The sequence below is a fragment of the Rosa chinensis genome, chromosome 4 (assembly GCF_002994745.2).
Source record: "Rosa chinensis cultivar Old Blush chromosome 4, RchiOBHm-V2, whole genome shotgun sequence".
In the NCBI taxonomy this organism is placed as follows: Eukaryota; Viridiplantae; Streptophyta; class Magnoliopsida; order Rosales; family Rosaceae; genus Rosa; species Rosa chinensis.
This window is the reverse complement of record NC_037091.1, coordinates 57,549,028-57,564,459: the sequence shown is the minus strand read 5'-3', so window position 1 is coordinate 57,564,459 and position 15,432 is coordinate 57,549,028. Positions and strand designations below refer to the sequence as shown.

The window sequence follows — 15,432 nt, the reverse complement described above, 5'->3', positions numbered from 1 at the left end:
GGCATTGGTTTTGGCAAATTTGCTCACCGAAGAGACAGTAAGGGATAAATGTATCTTAACCACATGTATTAAATATAAAAACAGAAAGTATAACAACTTAAAACTATGCATTTATTTTCAGCCATTAGATTCACTTGTCCCTTTAAAACTGTTTTTTAGGTGAGCAAGCCTTTTGATTTTGGTCTCCCTCATTTTAATGGAGTGATATGGAGGTTTTATTCCTCTCCTATCCTCGATCATTCAGCAAAAAAATAAAATATCATCGGTTACTATAACGTACATTCATTTAGTATTTAGGATCTAGTTCTTGGCATTTCAAAAGAATTAAACCCTAAAATCATGCTTTTGTACTGCTACCCTACAAAAAATTGATAAGAAACTCTAATGTCCCGAGTAAATTATTGTTAGATTAAGAAAGTAATTAACTACCTATTCTTTCCTTCATCATACTCAAGTCCATACTAATCATTCTAGTTCCTACCGGCCAATCACAAATTCTAAATATCTGTTGTGTTCGATTGTGATATATGAGTACAGAATCAGTTACCTGAATCATAATGATTAATGAATAGCTTAATATAAAGAGGTTAAAAGTTCCAAATTTATTCTTCGCATATTCATCAAGAGGTTATTATACTCTGGTTTTTCTATTAGATTCTAGACTTTTAGCCTCTAGCCGGCCCTAATCACTAATGAAAATTGAAAGAATCCACTTATTTAAAACCAAAAGGAAATGGTAGTGGACTGAATATGGTAGCGCTAAACAATGATTCAATATTAGTTCATGTAAGCGCTTACGTAGCCAAATCACTTAGGATAAAAGAACGGATTTTGGGTGGAAAAGCCATCTTTATACAAAGCCATCTTTGTTTCTTTATACAATCATGTTTTATCCTTTGTTAATCCACTTATTCTCGTAATTACACGACTCATGATTGAAATTTAAAATCTTACCCCAGCTGCCCAGCTTACTAAGCCTAGGTGAGGCCCTAATAATGGGAATTGTCATGGAGCGATCGTGTTACATGATATATCAAATTTAAATAATTATATAATAGTAGACCATATCAAATTTAAATAATCATATAATAGTAGGGGTCAGCATCATTAATTTGGGATTTGTGTGTGTGTTTACTTTTTTTTTTTTGGGTTTGGGAGTGAGGTAGCAAGCCACTTCACTTACGTTAGCGAGTTAGTAACACACCCACCAACACAATATTCAGACCGAGGTCCACGAGAGTATCGCAACAAAGTCAGATTAATCTCCCGCCACAGGTGCATGAATTCGAAGACCCCTCAAACCTGCTGGCCATAAACTAGTGAGAGTTGGGACTCAAACTCTAGACATGGAAATTTCATACTACACAGCTCAACCAACCTTACTATACCAAGTGATTAATTTGAGATTTGTTTCTACAATGTTAACTTCTTTTAGTATTATTTTTTAATAATATGAGATGTTATTAGTTTGTTAATAAACGAACATTGTATGGATAACAATTTGGTAATGCTAAAATAATTGGTTTATTTTCATTTCTCATTGGTACATCTCCTTAAACCTTATTAGGTTTATCCTCCACTAACTACACTGTAGAACAAATAGAGCAGTCCCATGAGTTTCTACACCAAATGATATGGTCTGGTCTATGATCCCCAAATCTTGTCCGCTCCATACTTCTGCGGCTTTGCAGGAACCTGCAGTTACTCTCGAGCCAGGAAGTGCTTTCGCCAAGTCTGATTTTTGTGCAGTTATAGTAGTTTTTGCTGAGTTCAGGTTGAAAAAAGCAACATATATTTCTCCTGTAATTCCAGAAAGACATATACTTAGATCTACAACAGAGAAATATGCACTTAAAGTCATGGATGATCTAGTAGTGGACTCCTACTGGCTAAGAATCTGTTCTAAATCGAGTTTGAAAATGACTTTACCTTGTTTTCCGGTGGCTATCCAAGCACGAGCTCCTTTAGAATTGGCTTTAGCTGAACAGAGGATACAACTTGTAAGTTAAAACCATGATATAAACAAGAAGCTTCAATTGACCAAAAGAAAAACAACAAGCTTCAAGATTCACTAAAGAATCAAATCGACAAAACAAAGACACTCTGTTTCAAATTTATCATTACCTTTAAAAGAATTTACTGTTGCACATAGGCCAGAATAGCTATTTGCCAAGGTTCCATTGGGATTCAATTCCCACATCTGTTAATATCAAGTAAGTCAGGTTCCACTTGAGCTAATATAAGTTAAGAAAACTACTATCTTGAAAACATTTAACCCTCAGCGGTGTATGCAAGAGACATCATGTTTGTATAGATCTATGAATCAGGACTCGAGGTACCTGATTTGCATCCCATCTGCAAGGTGAAAATAAACCTCTCTTTAGATCTTTCGAAGTAAGCTTTCGTTTTGGAGAACCATGCAAGCACATGTCCTCCCTGTCACTAGCTAACAAATTGACCTTCCCCTGGTATTGCTGTTTGTACATTATGTCGTCTTCTCTGTATAAGCATTGAAATAAGAATCATCAAATTGTAACAGAGAAGGTAACCATACTACAACGGCGACAACTGGATGAGGGATAGATAAAGCACTCTTACAATGCCAAAAGAGATTCTCTCTTGTTTAAGCAAAAAGGTGTCTGGTATTTCTTTCTCGAGTGTTCTTTCCAGCAGATGTGTTCAAGATCTTGGTCAAGAGCTTTAGTGGACCACCCAATTGCTTTCTCATCTGCACAGCTAGTAAGACCAATAACATCTGAATCTGAAGTCTTTAAACTTTTTAATTGTCTTCTTGATTGCCAGGTATTAACCAGATCATCATTCTTGACGTCCCTCTTACTCGAAGTACTTGAAATCAATGGAAACTGTAGATGCAAAATAATAAGCTTCCTGTTGTTATCATTACTAAGATTTTTTTTTTCTTGGATTCTTGAGAAAAGGGTGGTACATACCTCCTTATTGTTGGAGCTAAACGAATTAATTTTCAGCAAGGTAGGATTTGTGATGAGACTAGTTGTGGCATCATCAAGCTTTCTCACATCCCCTCCAAACATGAGAGGAGACTTGGCAATAGACCACAAAGTCATCTGTGAACATAATTAAACTTGGTCAAGCACTCAGATTTCTCAGCAAATTATAAGCACTAAAGACTTATTTGTCTTTCTACAGTAAGTACCTGAGTTCTTTGCTCGTCTAAAGTGAGTTTCGTTTGTCTGTGTGGACCTTCATTTGAACCTAATACATCAGAAAACCAAAGAGAAATTATGTTTCTCATCCATCAAAAGTAGAACTCGAATTTAAACAATTCAAACTAAGGTGTTCTAAGCAGCTTCCAATGTGGCCAGGACATAAGTAACCATAAATGCCATATGATGAACAACCTTGGTCCTATTTATTGAACTGGTGGCATATATCAATCAATATCCTTCGTCTATCTAATGATATTGAAAGGAAATCCATTGCTATAAAAAGTAAGAAATTTTGAGTCCTATCACCTGGATCGGTAAGCCATCCCAGGGGGAGCATATCTAAGTCAGGCCATGACTTTCCCAGCAAGCCATTAGCTCCTATCAAATTCGCAGCAGCAAAATCCCTAATGTGGAAATGTATCGTATGATGATGACAGGTTACTAAAGATGAAAAAGAAATGTAGTGTGAATTTAAGCCTCAACTGAAAAAAACATGTTATTCACCTGGTAACGTCAAAATGGGCTACAACATCGTCCCATGTGTCCCAATCATCCCCTGTTATACGGTACATATTGACTATACCAGTTAGATCTTTGGCCAGCGCAGGTGTTGCTTGGGTTCCAGGAGAGAGAGAATACACCACAGGATGGTCAAGTTGCTTTAGAACCTGGGAAAAAAAACATGCATTATTTATGAATTTGAGCACCCACTTTCCACCAGAATATGGGGAGGAGAGAGAGAGAGAGAGAGAGCGGGGGTAGCATACCTCCGACACAACGGTTATTTCACTTACATCTATGTCTTCACCAAACACACAATCATTTTTCACTGCAAGAGGGTGAAGGAAGAAGCAAATCACTAACAAAGTTAACATATACAGTATGACTTGGCAACCGTATGAGGAGAAATATCTCTATTATATGTTAGGGATAATAAATAACAGAAGCAATGACAATACTGTACCCAGCAAAAATAGTTTCCGCTCATGACAACCTACTCACCAAAATCAACACCCCACTCGTCATACTGTCGATAAAGTGATCTTAAGAAGGCCTTCCCAGCACCCAATGTAGTATTCACACTCATGAAACCATTTTGCATCCATGCGCAACGCCTTTCCTTGATCCCTATGTCTTTTGCAGTCCATGTTCTTCCAGACTCTTCATAAGCAGTCCCCTGATAACCATAAAAAAATTACTTGAGCAATCAGATCAATTCTAATAACTAGTCATGAAATTCTCTTGTTGCATAACTTGCATCAGTTAGGCTTTAGATGACATATAGTATTCATATCGTGTGTGCTTTCAGTTTCTTCATCAATTAAAAACTACCAACAGATGATGCATCATTCGAAACTCATGCAAAATATAATGATAACGACAATAACGAAAATGAAGGTAATGGTGGGATCCTAGGATAAAGGTTTCCTTGTGGCACAAAGGAGCAATACCTTGGTGACATCCAAGATAGGGGTATTCGCATTTACTGCCTGAGTACTAATTCCTCGCATAAGATGAATCCCAAACTTCAAACCCAGCTGATGTACTTTTGATGCCACTTCAGTGAACCCATTCCCACCTTTGGAGGAAGGCCACCTACCTGGGTCAGGTATAGGCCTCCCCCATTGGTCGATTACATCAAATCCTAGAGAATCAACGTAAGCGCCTGGAACCTTTCTCCTATACCACAGGTAATCGACAACAGCATACTACATTGAAGAAGAAGAAAATTACATCACAAGTCATAACACTCTCATACTTCAAACAAATAAAGCAAAACAAAAGGAAATTCAGTTCTTGTGCATCCATAAGCACCTCATATCCATGTGGAAGTAGCTGCTTAGCTATGATATCAGCACTTTCCAAGAACTCTTTCTCAGAAATAGTCCAACAAAAGGAGTCATAGGAATTCCAACCTCTGGGTGGGGTGCTGGCATGTTCTTGTGATGATGATACCCTACATCAAGAACACCATTTAAATTTTGCACGGATAGTTTGCATCATGAAACCCAAAAACCTTGAAATGATTCACTTAAATTCATCAAACAAAAACATTAAAACAGTACTAATAACACGAATTCATTTTCAGCCGCCGTGATTTTTGGGAATGAGATCAAAAAAATAAATAAATAGATACATTTAATGTTTTCAATAAAGAGCATTGATTCCCAGTTCCAAGAAATTTGGAAACAAAGATTTGAGCTCAGAATCCCAAAAAGACAGAATATCACCCAGATACACATTTACAATAAACAAATGGAGTTGACATTTCTCAAGTGGAATCTCATCGTGATCATGAAAACAAATAATGGGTCATTGACATAGTGCTCATCTCTGTATTTACAATCCAAACACAGAAAAACTAAGCAAGATGATGATGACATGGTAAGGATATGAGTGATTTGATTACCTCTGGGTGTGAAAACCGAGGAACAAGCAGAGAAAACTAAAAGCTAAGATTTTCTTCATTGCTGAAACTGAGCTGAGCTGAGCTAGAGTGTTGGGAATTTGATTTGATTTGAGGAGAACAAACCAAAAATAGAGAAGAGGGTGAGAAACGAAAGAATCAAAGAGCAGTTAAATGGAGGCAAAACTCTGATACTGACAAGTTACTGGCCTTTTTGGAGGCCAGTATTTATACCCACTTTTGGTCTTATCTGAATTTTTTCTGTAATTAAATACCATAATTATTGAGAATCTGAACTACTTGAGGGAAATCGTTCCATCCCAGGAAAAAATTACAGAAGGGAAATGTGAATTTGTTACTGGGTGCATAATAACTCCATCCCAGGATAAGGATAAAAGATACAGAATGGAAATTTGGATTTGTTACTAAATACTGATTCTGTCTTCATACATTTCCTTTTCTGTGCTATCATGTTCGCTCTGAGTTGGTTTGAAATGCATCATCTCTTTCTTTTGAGGCAGTGAGTTGGTATGTGATGCCCATTCCTTTACGTATTAGCAATAAATTACACAACCTGCCAGAGCCGGCTGTGCTATTTCGGAAGTGGACTGATCCTTACAATTGAAAAATCGGACGTGGAAATGATTCTACAATGTTGTTTTAGATACATTTGTCTTCGATGCAGTCTTATCCTACTTTGAATGATTCAACAAGGAACTGATACATGACAAACATCTTTCACATTTCTCTAATAATTTACACGGTTATGATGATACATCGAAGCTATCTGAATTTCTCGACACGGACCAAAAAGATTTGTATACCCTAAGAATTTTTTTTCCTCCTTGAGTTGTCCAGGACACATTTCATCTCACAAATATGGCATCCGAGATCTTGGAGGAGATGCTTCTAATAATCAGTGTTGAGTTTTTTTCCATTTGATATCCTTGTTCTTCAAGCTTTGCACATGCAAGGAGTTAGAGGATTCTCCCACAAGTCATAGTTAGGAAAGGTCGCTTCTGGTAATCCAGTCCGTGTTTCATGGGTGATAACCACCTCCTCAGCAAAGGTTGCCCACCCCATGTAAGGGTCTCCAAAGGATTTAGACATCAGCCCCTTGTCTGGTTTTATGGATTTGAGACGGTGACCCATGTACCTGCGTGCCCCGATGATCAGCTTGGCAAAGTTGCCTCCATGGGTCATTACAAATACATCAGACTTCAAGCAGACCAGGAAATCAAGTGCGGCCAAGCTAGTCACATGCTTCCTGAAGTGATCCAACTCTTGCTTAGTTGCCAGCTCCTCCTTGGTTACCTGTTAAAAAACAATTATAATGAGCATATCAATGAAGTGGGAGAAAAGGATCCAAAGAGAAGCAGCATCTGTTAATCCCCTAATTTTCAACTTTCAAAGGATTATATGGTGATCTTAAACAACCCCAGCTACAATTATTGGGAAAGAATTTTCAACATTGACAAGTCACTTTCAAAATATTGGAAGAAGTACTTTTAAAGATATAGTTTTTCGAAATTCAATGAACTGTCTACAGCAGACAAGATCACTCAGTAAGGCTTCCTTAAAGTACATACCAGATTCGGAAACATGTTTCTGAGTGGTGCCATTCTGTTGTGGCCACCATAGACCTGTCCAGAAGCAACGTAAATTTGAGTTTCTTTGGGATACCCCATTGCTCGTAGAATCACAGCTACTTCCCCAGGCTCAAGGGGGCATCTCCCTTCCTTCCGCTTCTGCAGGGCTAATTGCCAGAGATGGGTACCATTCTGCATACCAAAATCATCAAGAAGAGTTCAAAAAAGAAAAAGGGAAACGACCACCATCAGACTGATGTACTTTAAGGTTCCAACTGATGCCAAAAGGTTAGCCAACTGCATATTCTATGTACCTTATATCGTCTTGGCCATTCTTTTTCTCTGTACTTTGCCATTAAAGCTTTCTCTTCCCTCTTCCCCACAAAATCACAGAAGGATAGACCTACCATCCCCTTCTCAAACCTAAGATGCAGGGCCCTGCCGAGTGGAAAGTTGTCAGTGAGATCCTAGCAGGAGTTTGAGCAGTTTTTCCTATTAAATGGAAATGTACATACATATAAGGATTGGAACTTCCAGTGCGGTTTCTCATCCTTGATGCCAATAAATCAGCCATCTGCTCTATCTCAGGAAGAAATTTAAGAGCATGATAGTTCACCCTGCACCTCAGCCTGTTGATTTCTTGAGGAACATTGTCATACCTGAAACAAAAATGGCATGATATTGTAAGGTTAAATATAGTTGAGTCATTCCCTAATAGCTTAAGCTTATATCTGGAAAATTATTACAGCTTTACCAAATCAATAATCAGATTTCACAATAGAAAAGAAGCATGTAATTTTTTTTTTTTCTTTGAACCAAAATGTAACTTCTGAGTTCAGGGCAGCCACACATATATAAAATTCGTGACTAACCCGAGTCGATCAACAAAAGGCTTCAGGGCCATTATCTTCTTCTCCTTGATTCGAGGCAGAACGTTGTCAATGTAAAATTGCGCTGGTGCATATTTTGGAATGTTTTTAACTGTTCGCCTAAAACAAAAACATTTCACAGATAAATGTCAGTTGCAGCTACAATAACACAAAAAGATACTTTAGAAGAGAATAATAAATACCGTCACTATGGCTTGATTACTGAGATTCAAAGAGTGTTGTTTAGGATTTCTATTTGCACAGGACAAGTACAATGTAATGAATACTCATTCATTACTTTACATTTCTCCATTTTCAGTAAAAAGTTGTTTTGGCATCAGAGAGAGAAAGAGAGCAATTAACCGTATGCTAGAGAAGAGCTCAGTTCTGTCAGTAAACCACTCTGGAATGTCACGAACAATTCGTACATCATCCTTCAGGTAATCAATGAAATGATCAACATCAAAGATATCTTCAAATTTCCTGCAGATATTATCAAATTTTAAGGAATCCCAAAGATGTACACCATTAAGAAATGAAAATAAAGGCAAAGTTACAGAAGGATTCTATTTGATAAATCTAGGCAAAGGCAAAAGTCTTCTAAAAAAAATTGCAAATTTTTAGAGGGGAGATCAGTTCACTTTTTTAAGATCAGTAACAGAGACAATTAACATCAACAATGATGTCCTTCTGTTGTTTGATTCTGTAAACACTGTTTAAGACCTCATCCTGATGATTATTATGAAAATGACAGTAAACTCACGTTTGGTCTTTCCAAATCTGGTCTTGCTTCAACACTGGCAAAATAAGGGTGGCATTCATTATTTTGGCCACACCTACAGCATTGCATATCTGCATGAAAAGATATGCACAATGGTAAAATGTTGCAAACCATGGCCAACCAGTTTACACACAATAATACAGCAGAATCATCCATAGATTATTTATAAAACCCTATTCAGAACAATTATCTCATATCAACATGCAGATAACCAACCCGACTAGTGCACATCTCCACCCCTATCCTCCTATTAAGGAAGTCAACTGCTTTCCCCTTTACTTCTAAAGCAAGGATAATCCATTGCATGCAAAACTGAAAAAGTAAACTAGTGAACAATTTGTGTGTAAGAGAGAAGCTTAGCCAAGCTGCAATGTCAAAAGCAAAGACCAACCAACCTCTCCTCGCCACAGAGAGAGTAGCAAACATAACGAGATTAGAGCACAGAAAGTGAGATAAGCCAATAAACAAAGAGAACAAACTGACTATTTATTAGCAGACAATATCTTATCCCTCTCATCAAGCCATCCAGCTGAACATCAGCTGAAAAACATGTTATCGTTTGAGCTGTAACAGACTGACAGTTAAAGTTAATCGCTTCTAACCAATCCATACCATTCTCTAACAATCATTTAACCAACAGACTAATCTGTCTGCTTAGAGGCATTGTGATCAAACTGTTAGGAGATTTGACCAAGTATCTTAACATCTATCTACTTCATTCTAACACTGCACAAATTTACGAAAAGAAAGGACATAAACTTTCTTATCACCATCCAAGTAAAAGAGTAGAACTTACCGCAATTCTTTGTTGATTTAGACCACCCTCTGCATGAATAAATATGTAGCCAGTTGTTTCATTTTCAGGTGGAAGATCTGCACATAACCAGAAATAAAAACTTTACGACCCAGAGAGAAGCTGAAGCTTCAAATAATGATAAGGAACATCATAGATCTAGTGTACATTGCAGTCCTAAGCAATGGAAACAAGCTTAGCTTACCTGAAATCCCACCGGCGCGACGCTCAGCGCAGGGCTTCCAAGAAGTGGTTGCTGAATAAGGATTCTCCCACAGCGACGGCGCTTCCTTGACCTAAAGCAGTAAAGAGAATCGTTCAATATATGCAATTAATCACAGGCATTTGAAGTTAGCAAAACCAAAACAGCTTCAAACACTTACATGAGGACAGTGAAGAGTAATGCCATCCTTTTTACACAAGTAAGGAGCATTCTACAACTCACAATAAGAAACAAGTCAACCACCAAATCACATCAAACAACTAAATTTTCCAGAACAAGAAAAGCACGAAGAGAATCGATACCACGCGCTTCACGATTGCGAAAATGAAGACGAATCCGAGGAGCGCGACTACGATGAGCGCGAAGAGTGAGATCTTAGAGGTCTTGGCGTCGTCGCCGAGGAAGGGACAGAGAGATTGAAGATGGGACCAGAACGGACGGTCGCGATCTTTGTGGGGATGGCGACCGCGACCGTCGTCGTCGTCTTGGTGAGGCGGCGCGTCGGAAATCAACGGCGAGGAGTCTTCGTCGCGCTTCATCGGCGAAGAAGTGGCGCGCGGCCCAATGGAGATGGAGTGCCGGAGCTCCGCCATTGCTCGCTTCGGACTGTAAGTCATGTTTTGTGGGCTTTGGTGTGGGAGGAGAGTGGGGCATAAGCCAAATGTGCGTGAAAAGAAAATCACAATGATTGAGTGCGGTAGGGAGCATGGGACTTTCGCTGGGTGAGCAAATAAATTAAGGGTAAAATCGTCAATAAAAAAATATATACTCGTGTTTGAGAACTCGCTCAAGTCTTTCATAATTATGAATATCATCTGCGTAAAAATATTGAATCAAATAAATAAATATTTGGCCATGCGAATGTTGATTTTCACCAAAATCGTCTACTGTTTGACTTTAGTTAAACTATAAATCTTTACACACGCAATGGGTGTGGGAGAGTAGGTGGTTGTAACTTGTAAGAGGTGGAGTGAGTGATAAAGTAATTTTGTTATAATTTTAATTTTATTTGTTGCTATCAGTAAATAGATTTTCTATGTTTTTTAATTTTAAAGGGTACCTTAAAATTTTTAATTATGATTGACAAAACCTCATCTCTTAAATACAACTAGTATTTCTCTACACATGCTCTGCATGTTTGTATTTTTCTTTTCAGAAAAAAAAAAAAAAAAAAAAAGAATGGATGAAAACAATTATTGCAAGAGAGGTTAGTGGGAGAGAAAAGTGGAATTTGTGGGATTTATTTTGTTTATTTTTTTAATAAAAATATAATTTGCAATTGTCATAATGGCCCTTGTGATTTAATTAATTCTCAAAGTATTTTAATGTTTTAGGGGCATTTCTGTCAAAAATTTTGATTTTGGCTAACAAAACCTCTTCTCTTACTAATAGTATAGATATAGATAAGTTATCGATTTTCAATTTAGATAATTTTTTTCAAACATGATTTTTACAAACTAATTTAAAAAAATAAATAATTTAAATTATGGAACTACATTGTCAAAAGTATGCAAAGAAATTAAGTGAAACAATCTTAAATATTTTTTTTTTCAAGTTCTCACAGTACTTGAACTATAAAGAAATATAGTTTTAGCACTTACGAATATTTAAGCAGTCTTAGGGCTAGTTTGGGATTGCTGTGACTTAAAAAAAAAAAAAACTGTTGCTGCTGTGTTGTGAGAATAATCAGCTGTGAATTAAAATAGTTTCGTGTTTGGTAAATAATATTTGGATTAATTTCAGTTTACCTACCTGAACTTTCACCCATTCTTCATTTTAGTCCCTGAACTTTCAATTTGATCAAGACTACCCCCGAACTCTCAATTTCCATCACCCGTGTCCAACTCTCCTAACGCCATCCAAAAATTCGGTTTACTGCTGACGTGGGACGAGTCAACAAGCACATTTTAAAGCTGTCGGGCCCACAAAGAGGGCTAAAATAGACAATTTGCATTTTTTTTTTTTATAACAAATCAGCTGCGTCTTTGTTGATCACATTAACCCTAGATCCCTGAGCCTCGATCATTTTGGGAAACAATTTCAAACCTCTCACAGATAGGGATATCGGAAAATCTTTTAACTCCAACAAACAACACAGCTCAATCAATTCATGAGCTTATGACTCGAAACAACAACTCATTCAACTCGGCCATGAGTCCAACTCAGACTCCTGACTCACCTGCAATGCACAAGAACCTACACATTATCGCCCTTCTCTTTCCCATGCCTGTTCATTGAATTTGAATTCGCCGATCGCAAAATCTCTCTCCAACTTATCGCTCGACCTGGGTGTCTGCGACGGCGATAGCGACACCAATCCTCCTCTTCTCTGCTATGACTATACCGAATCCATACCTCCCAGAATCCTGACCTTCATTCAATCAAAATGGCTTTGAGTGAAACAATCAACGCAATACTGATACAAGGCAAAGCAAACATCACAAAAACCTCTACCAAAACGGAGACACAGATCCACAGAGAGCACAGATCGAAACCAAAATGTAAGAATCAAACTTATTTTAATCAGAGGAGAAGGAGCTCAGAGCACCAGACCTCAAAAGCTCCCGAAATCCTGTTATTCCTCTTCATCTTCCTCTCGTCTTGTTCCTCCTCTTTGGACTCGAACACCGGACCTCGAGAGCTCGAAGAGGGCCAAGCTAAGTTTCTGGTTTCAACTTCAATCTTAGGTTAGGTGGCTCCCTAAGTGGGTTGTTCTTTCTCGGGACGAGGAAAAAGTAGATCGAGGTGGTTGAAGGGTGCAAAAAGGTGAAAGTAGATCGAGTCATTCGCAGAGGCATATGCGGGCAGAAGCTAGTGAAATTCTCCTCCGCATGGCGGTCGTAGAAGGTAGAGGGACGGTGGCGCTGCGGCGGGTTTGGCGGTGGTGCGGTCCGCGCTGGGATTCATAACCAGCGGTGGTTCTTGTCCTCCTCTAGCCACCTGAAGCCTTGAACTCCCGGTCGTCATCGCTGCGATCGTGAAATCATAAGAATGAGCAGAGCCCAGATGAGATAGATATGAGGTAGAATTTGAGAACCAAATCAAATTTGAGGCTTTTGTGAAGAAATCAGAAGAACCCAGATGAGGAATTGGGTAGATTTCACTACCTAAATTAGACTTTGAGGTTCTTCCAAGGAAACCCAGATGAAATTTTGTGCTTGGAGTTTTTGTATTTTCTTCTTATTGAAATTGCATCGTCTAAGTTTGGGATCGGAGGAGCAAGAGAGATAGAGAGAGAGAGCGAGAGAGACAGAGAGGGCGATGCAAACATAGGCCCTTTTTTTTTTTTTTGGTGTGGATGTAAACAGAGTGGAAAATTTTGACGAGGGTATTATAGGAATTTAACCATTTATCTCTTGCCACGTCATCAATTGACTGATAATTTGGATGGCGTTAGGAGAGTTGGACACGGGTGATGAAAATTGAGAGTTCGGGGGTAGTCTTGATCAAATTGAAAGTTCAGGGACTAAAATGAAGAATAAGTGAAAATTCAGGTAGGTAAACTGAAATTAATCCATAATATTTTAAGGGTGTTTCTAAATGTACCCAGCAAATTTATTAATACACCCAGAAAATAATTTATAAAAATTATTTTAAAAAAAATCCAATTAATCCCCAAAATACCCTCAATTTCACCGAACAATGTACCCAGCAAAAGATTGAAAACTTGCCCAGAAACAAGTAGAAGTTGAAGGGTGCATCAGAGATGATGGGCTCCATGCCTTAATATTTACATAGCTACTTTCTCATTTATTCCTCTCTGCGTGAAGTATATTGCATTAATTTCTGAGCTCCTACAATAGGTATATCAATAGTAAAGAGGTCTAAAGTAACTCTAAACTCTACATACCTCAAGGATCCATTTGTGTTGCCACAATCTATTCGATAACTTTTCCTCAGTGACTTATGTGGGAAATCTTCCATGCCACTTGTGTAAGCTCCTTGGGGAAGTGGCCTAACTTCAATCTAAGTAATTACAAGAGCCCTCTATCTTGTATGTTATGCAAACAAAAAGAGACTCTGTCCTTATCAACTGGCCATAAAAACTCTTCTATCCAAGGATCGGTTTTTCTGAGATCTATAGTACTAATAATGGCTGTGCCAAGAGATACAGAGAATGATGGGGGTTTCCCAAGTCCATCATAGTCTTTGTACACAAATTGAGCTCTAACAAGAACCAAAAATGACACATTACTCACTGGTAGCCTATAACAGTTGTGAGATTGGAGAATTGGGAAAAACCGAACAGGGACACTACTTTCTCGTTTCTTAATCTTTCCCTCAAAGAGGGAGTTTGCTAAGTGTGTGGATTTTGCTGGGTATATGAGTTTTGCACTCTTGCTGGGTTTAATTAAAGAAAAGGGTATTATAGGAATACTTGTTGGGTGTAGTTAGAGATTTTATCAATTTGCTTGGTGTAAAAATTTGATGGGTATACTTAGATATTTACTGGGTACATTTAGAAAAAAAGTGATGTTAGTACATAAAACAACTGCAGAGTGTGTTTTGATTCACTACAGCTTCTAAAAGCAACCTCTAGACTGCTTCTAAAATCTGCTGCTAGTGACTTGTAACTTTCAATTAAAATTGATTTTTATTTATTTACCAAACACAATAAAATCTAAAATTTTAAACAAAAGCTAATTTTTTTTAAAGTAAAGCAATCCCAAACGGGGCCTTACAGTCCTATATTATCCCTCAGTTAGTCACTTATGAGTACCTGAAATATCTCTATATGCACATATGTCACGCCCCTGATTTTTACAACAATAAAAATCGATATATATAATCCCATAATTATACATGCGTGAATATTCAGTCATCAATACAAATACCTGGAACATCTTTCCCATAAAACAAGTACTTACTGATACACTGAATCATCCAAGATAACATACACTCGCTCCACAGAGTTATATATTACATAAGTTTACGAATTAAATTGCCATCACAAAATAAAACGTAAATACTCCTCAGAGTTCACTACAAAGCGGAAGTCATAACAATGGCAAAGCCAGATCAAATTTGCTTCCTACCAGTTCTGCTGCCAACTAGATACCTCAGCTTCAGCCACGATTTCCCTGACCTGCAAGATTAACCCCTACACCGTTTGAATAGTGCACCGGGTTGTCACACAACAAACCCGGTAAGCTTTTGCAAGCCCGTATGAGTAACTCAAAATAACTCACACCAATTTACGGGATAAAAGCCCGCACAACTCACGCCAATACGAGGAAAACCTTTCGACTCGAGAATAAGGAAAACATACCATGCTTCCCAAAACAATACTCTTTCCCAAAAAGGAAAACACAAAAGCCACATCGTGACAAAATCATATAAATCGTTAACATCACAATTCAAATATGATTAATTGATCCAACCTGGATAAAACACACACGCACATCAATCATACCTGTCGTTAACCTAACAAACAACATATGATTCTTAGTCCAACCTGGACAAAATACGTACCCAGGAATCATAAGTAACCTACTTAGATCCATGAGGTACCATGGCAGACATACTAGCGCTCTAGCTTATCGTAACCACTCGCCCGGCTAACTGCGTGATTCCTTATTTCT

General features: G+C 37.9%; 2 protein-coding genes across 2 annotated transcripts; both read right to left on the bottom strand.

Annotated features, from left to right (window-relative positions):
* Window positions 1–1,500: 1,500 nt before the first annotated feature.
* Window positions 1,501–5,886, bottom strand: LOC112197389. The gene is made up of 14 exons (XM_024338035.2): window positions 5,599–5,886; window positions 5,004–5,145; window positions 4,640–4,897; window positions 4,191–4,365; window positions 3,956–4,017; window positions 3,693–3,856; window positions 3,495–3,592; window positions 3,176–3,234; window positions 2,952–3,086; window positions 2,599–2,864; window positions 2,340–2,499; window positions 2,125–2,200; window positions 1,930–1,980; window positions 1,501–1,800 (listed from the first exon to the last, which is right to left on the bottom strand). Exons 1-14 carry the CDS (start codon window positions 5,655–5,657, stop codon window positions 1,580–1,582), a joined length of 1,926 nt encoding a protein of 641 aa, XP_024193803.1. The 5' UTR covers window positions 5,658–5,886; the 3' UTR covers window positions 1,501–1,579.
* A 330-nt stretch (window positions 5,887–6,216) lies between these two features.
* On the bottom strand, window positions 6,217–10,498 carry LOC112197390 (protein PECTIC ARABINOGALACTAN SYNTHESIS-RELATED). The gene is made up of 11 exons (XM_024338037.2): window positions 10,153–10,498; window positions 10,011–10,061; window positions 9,833–9,923; window positions 9,631–9,707; window positions 8,817–8,905; window positions 8,417–8,536; window positions 8,057–8,173; window positions 7,700–7,843; window positions 7,499–7,622; window positions 7,185–7,376; window positions 6,217–6,909 (listed from the first exon to the last, which is right to left on the bottom strand). The coding sequence occupies exons 1-11, from the start codon at window positions 10,465–10,467 to the stop codon at window positions 6,550–6,552; spliced, it is 1,680 nt and encodes a 559-aa protein (XP_024193805.1). The 5' UTR covers window positions 10,468–10,498; the 3' UTR covers window positions 6,217–6,549.
* Window positions 10,499–15,432: the final 4,934 nt, after the last annotated feature.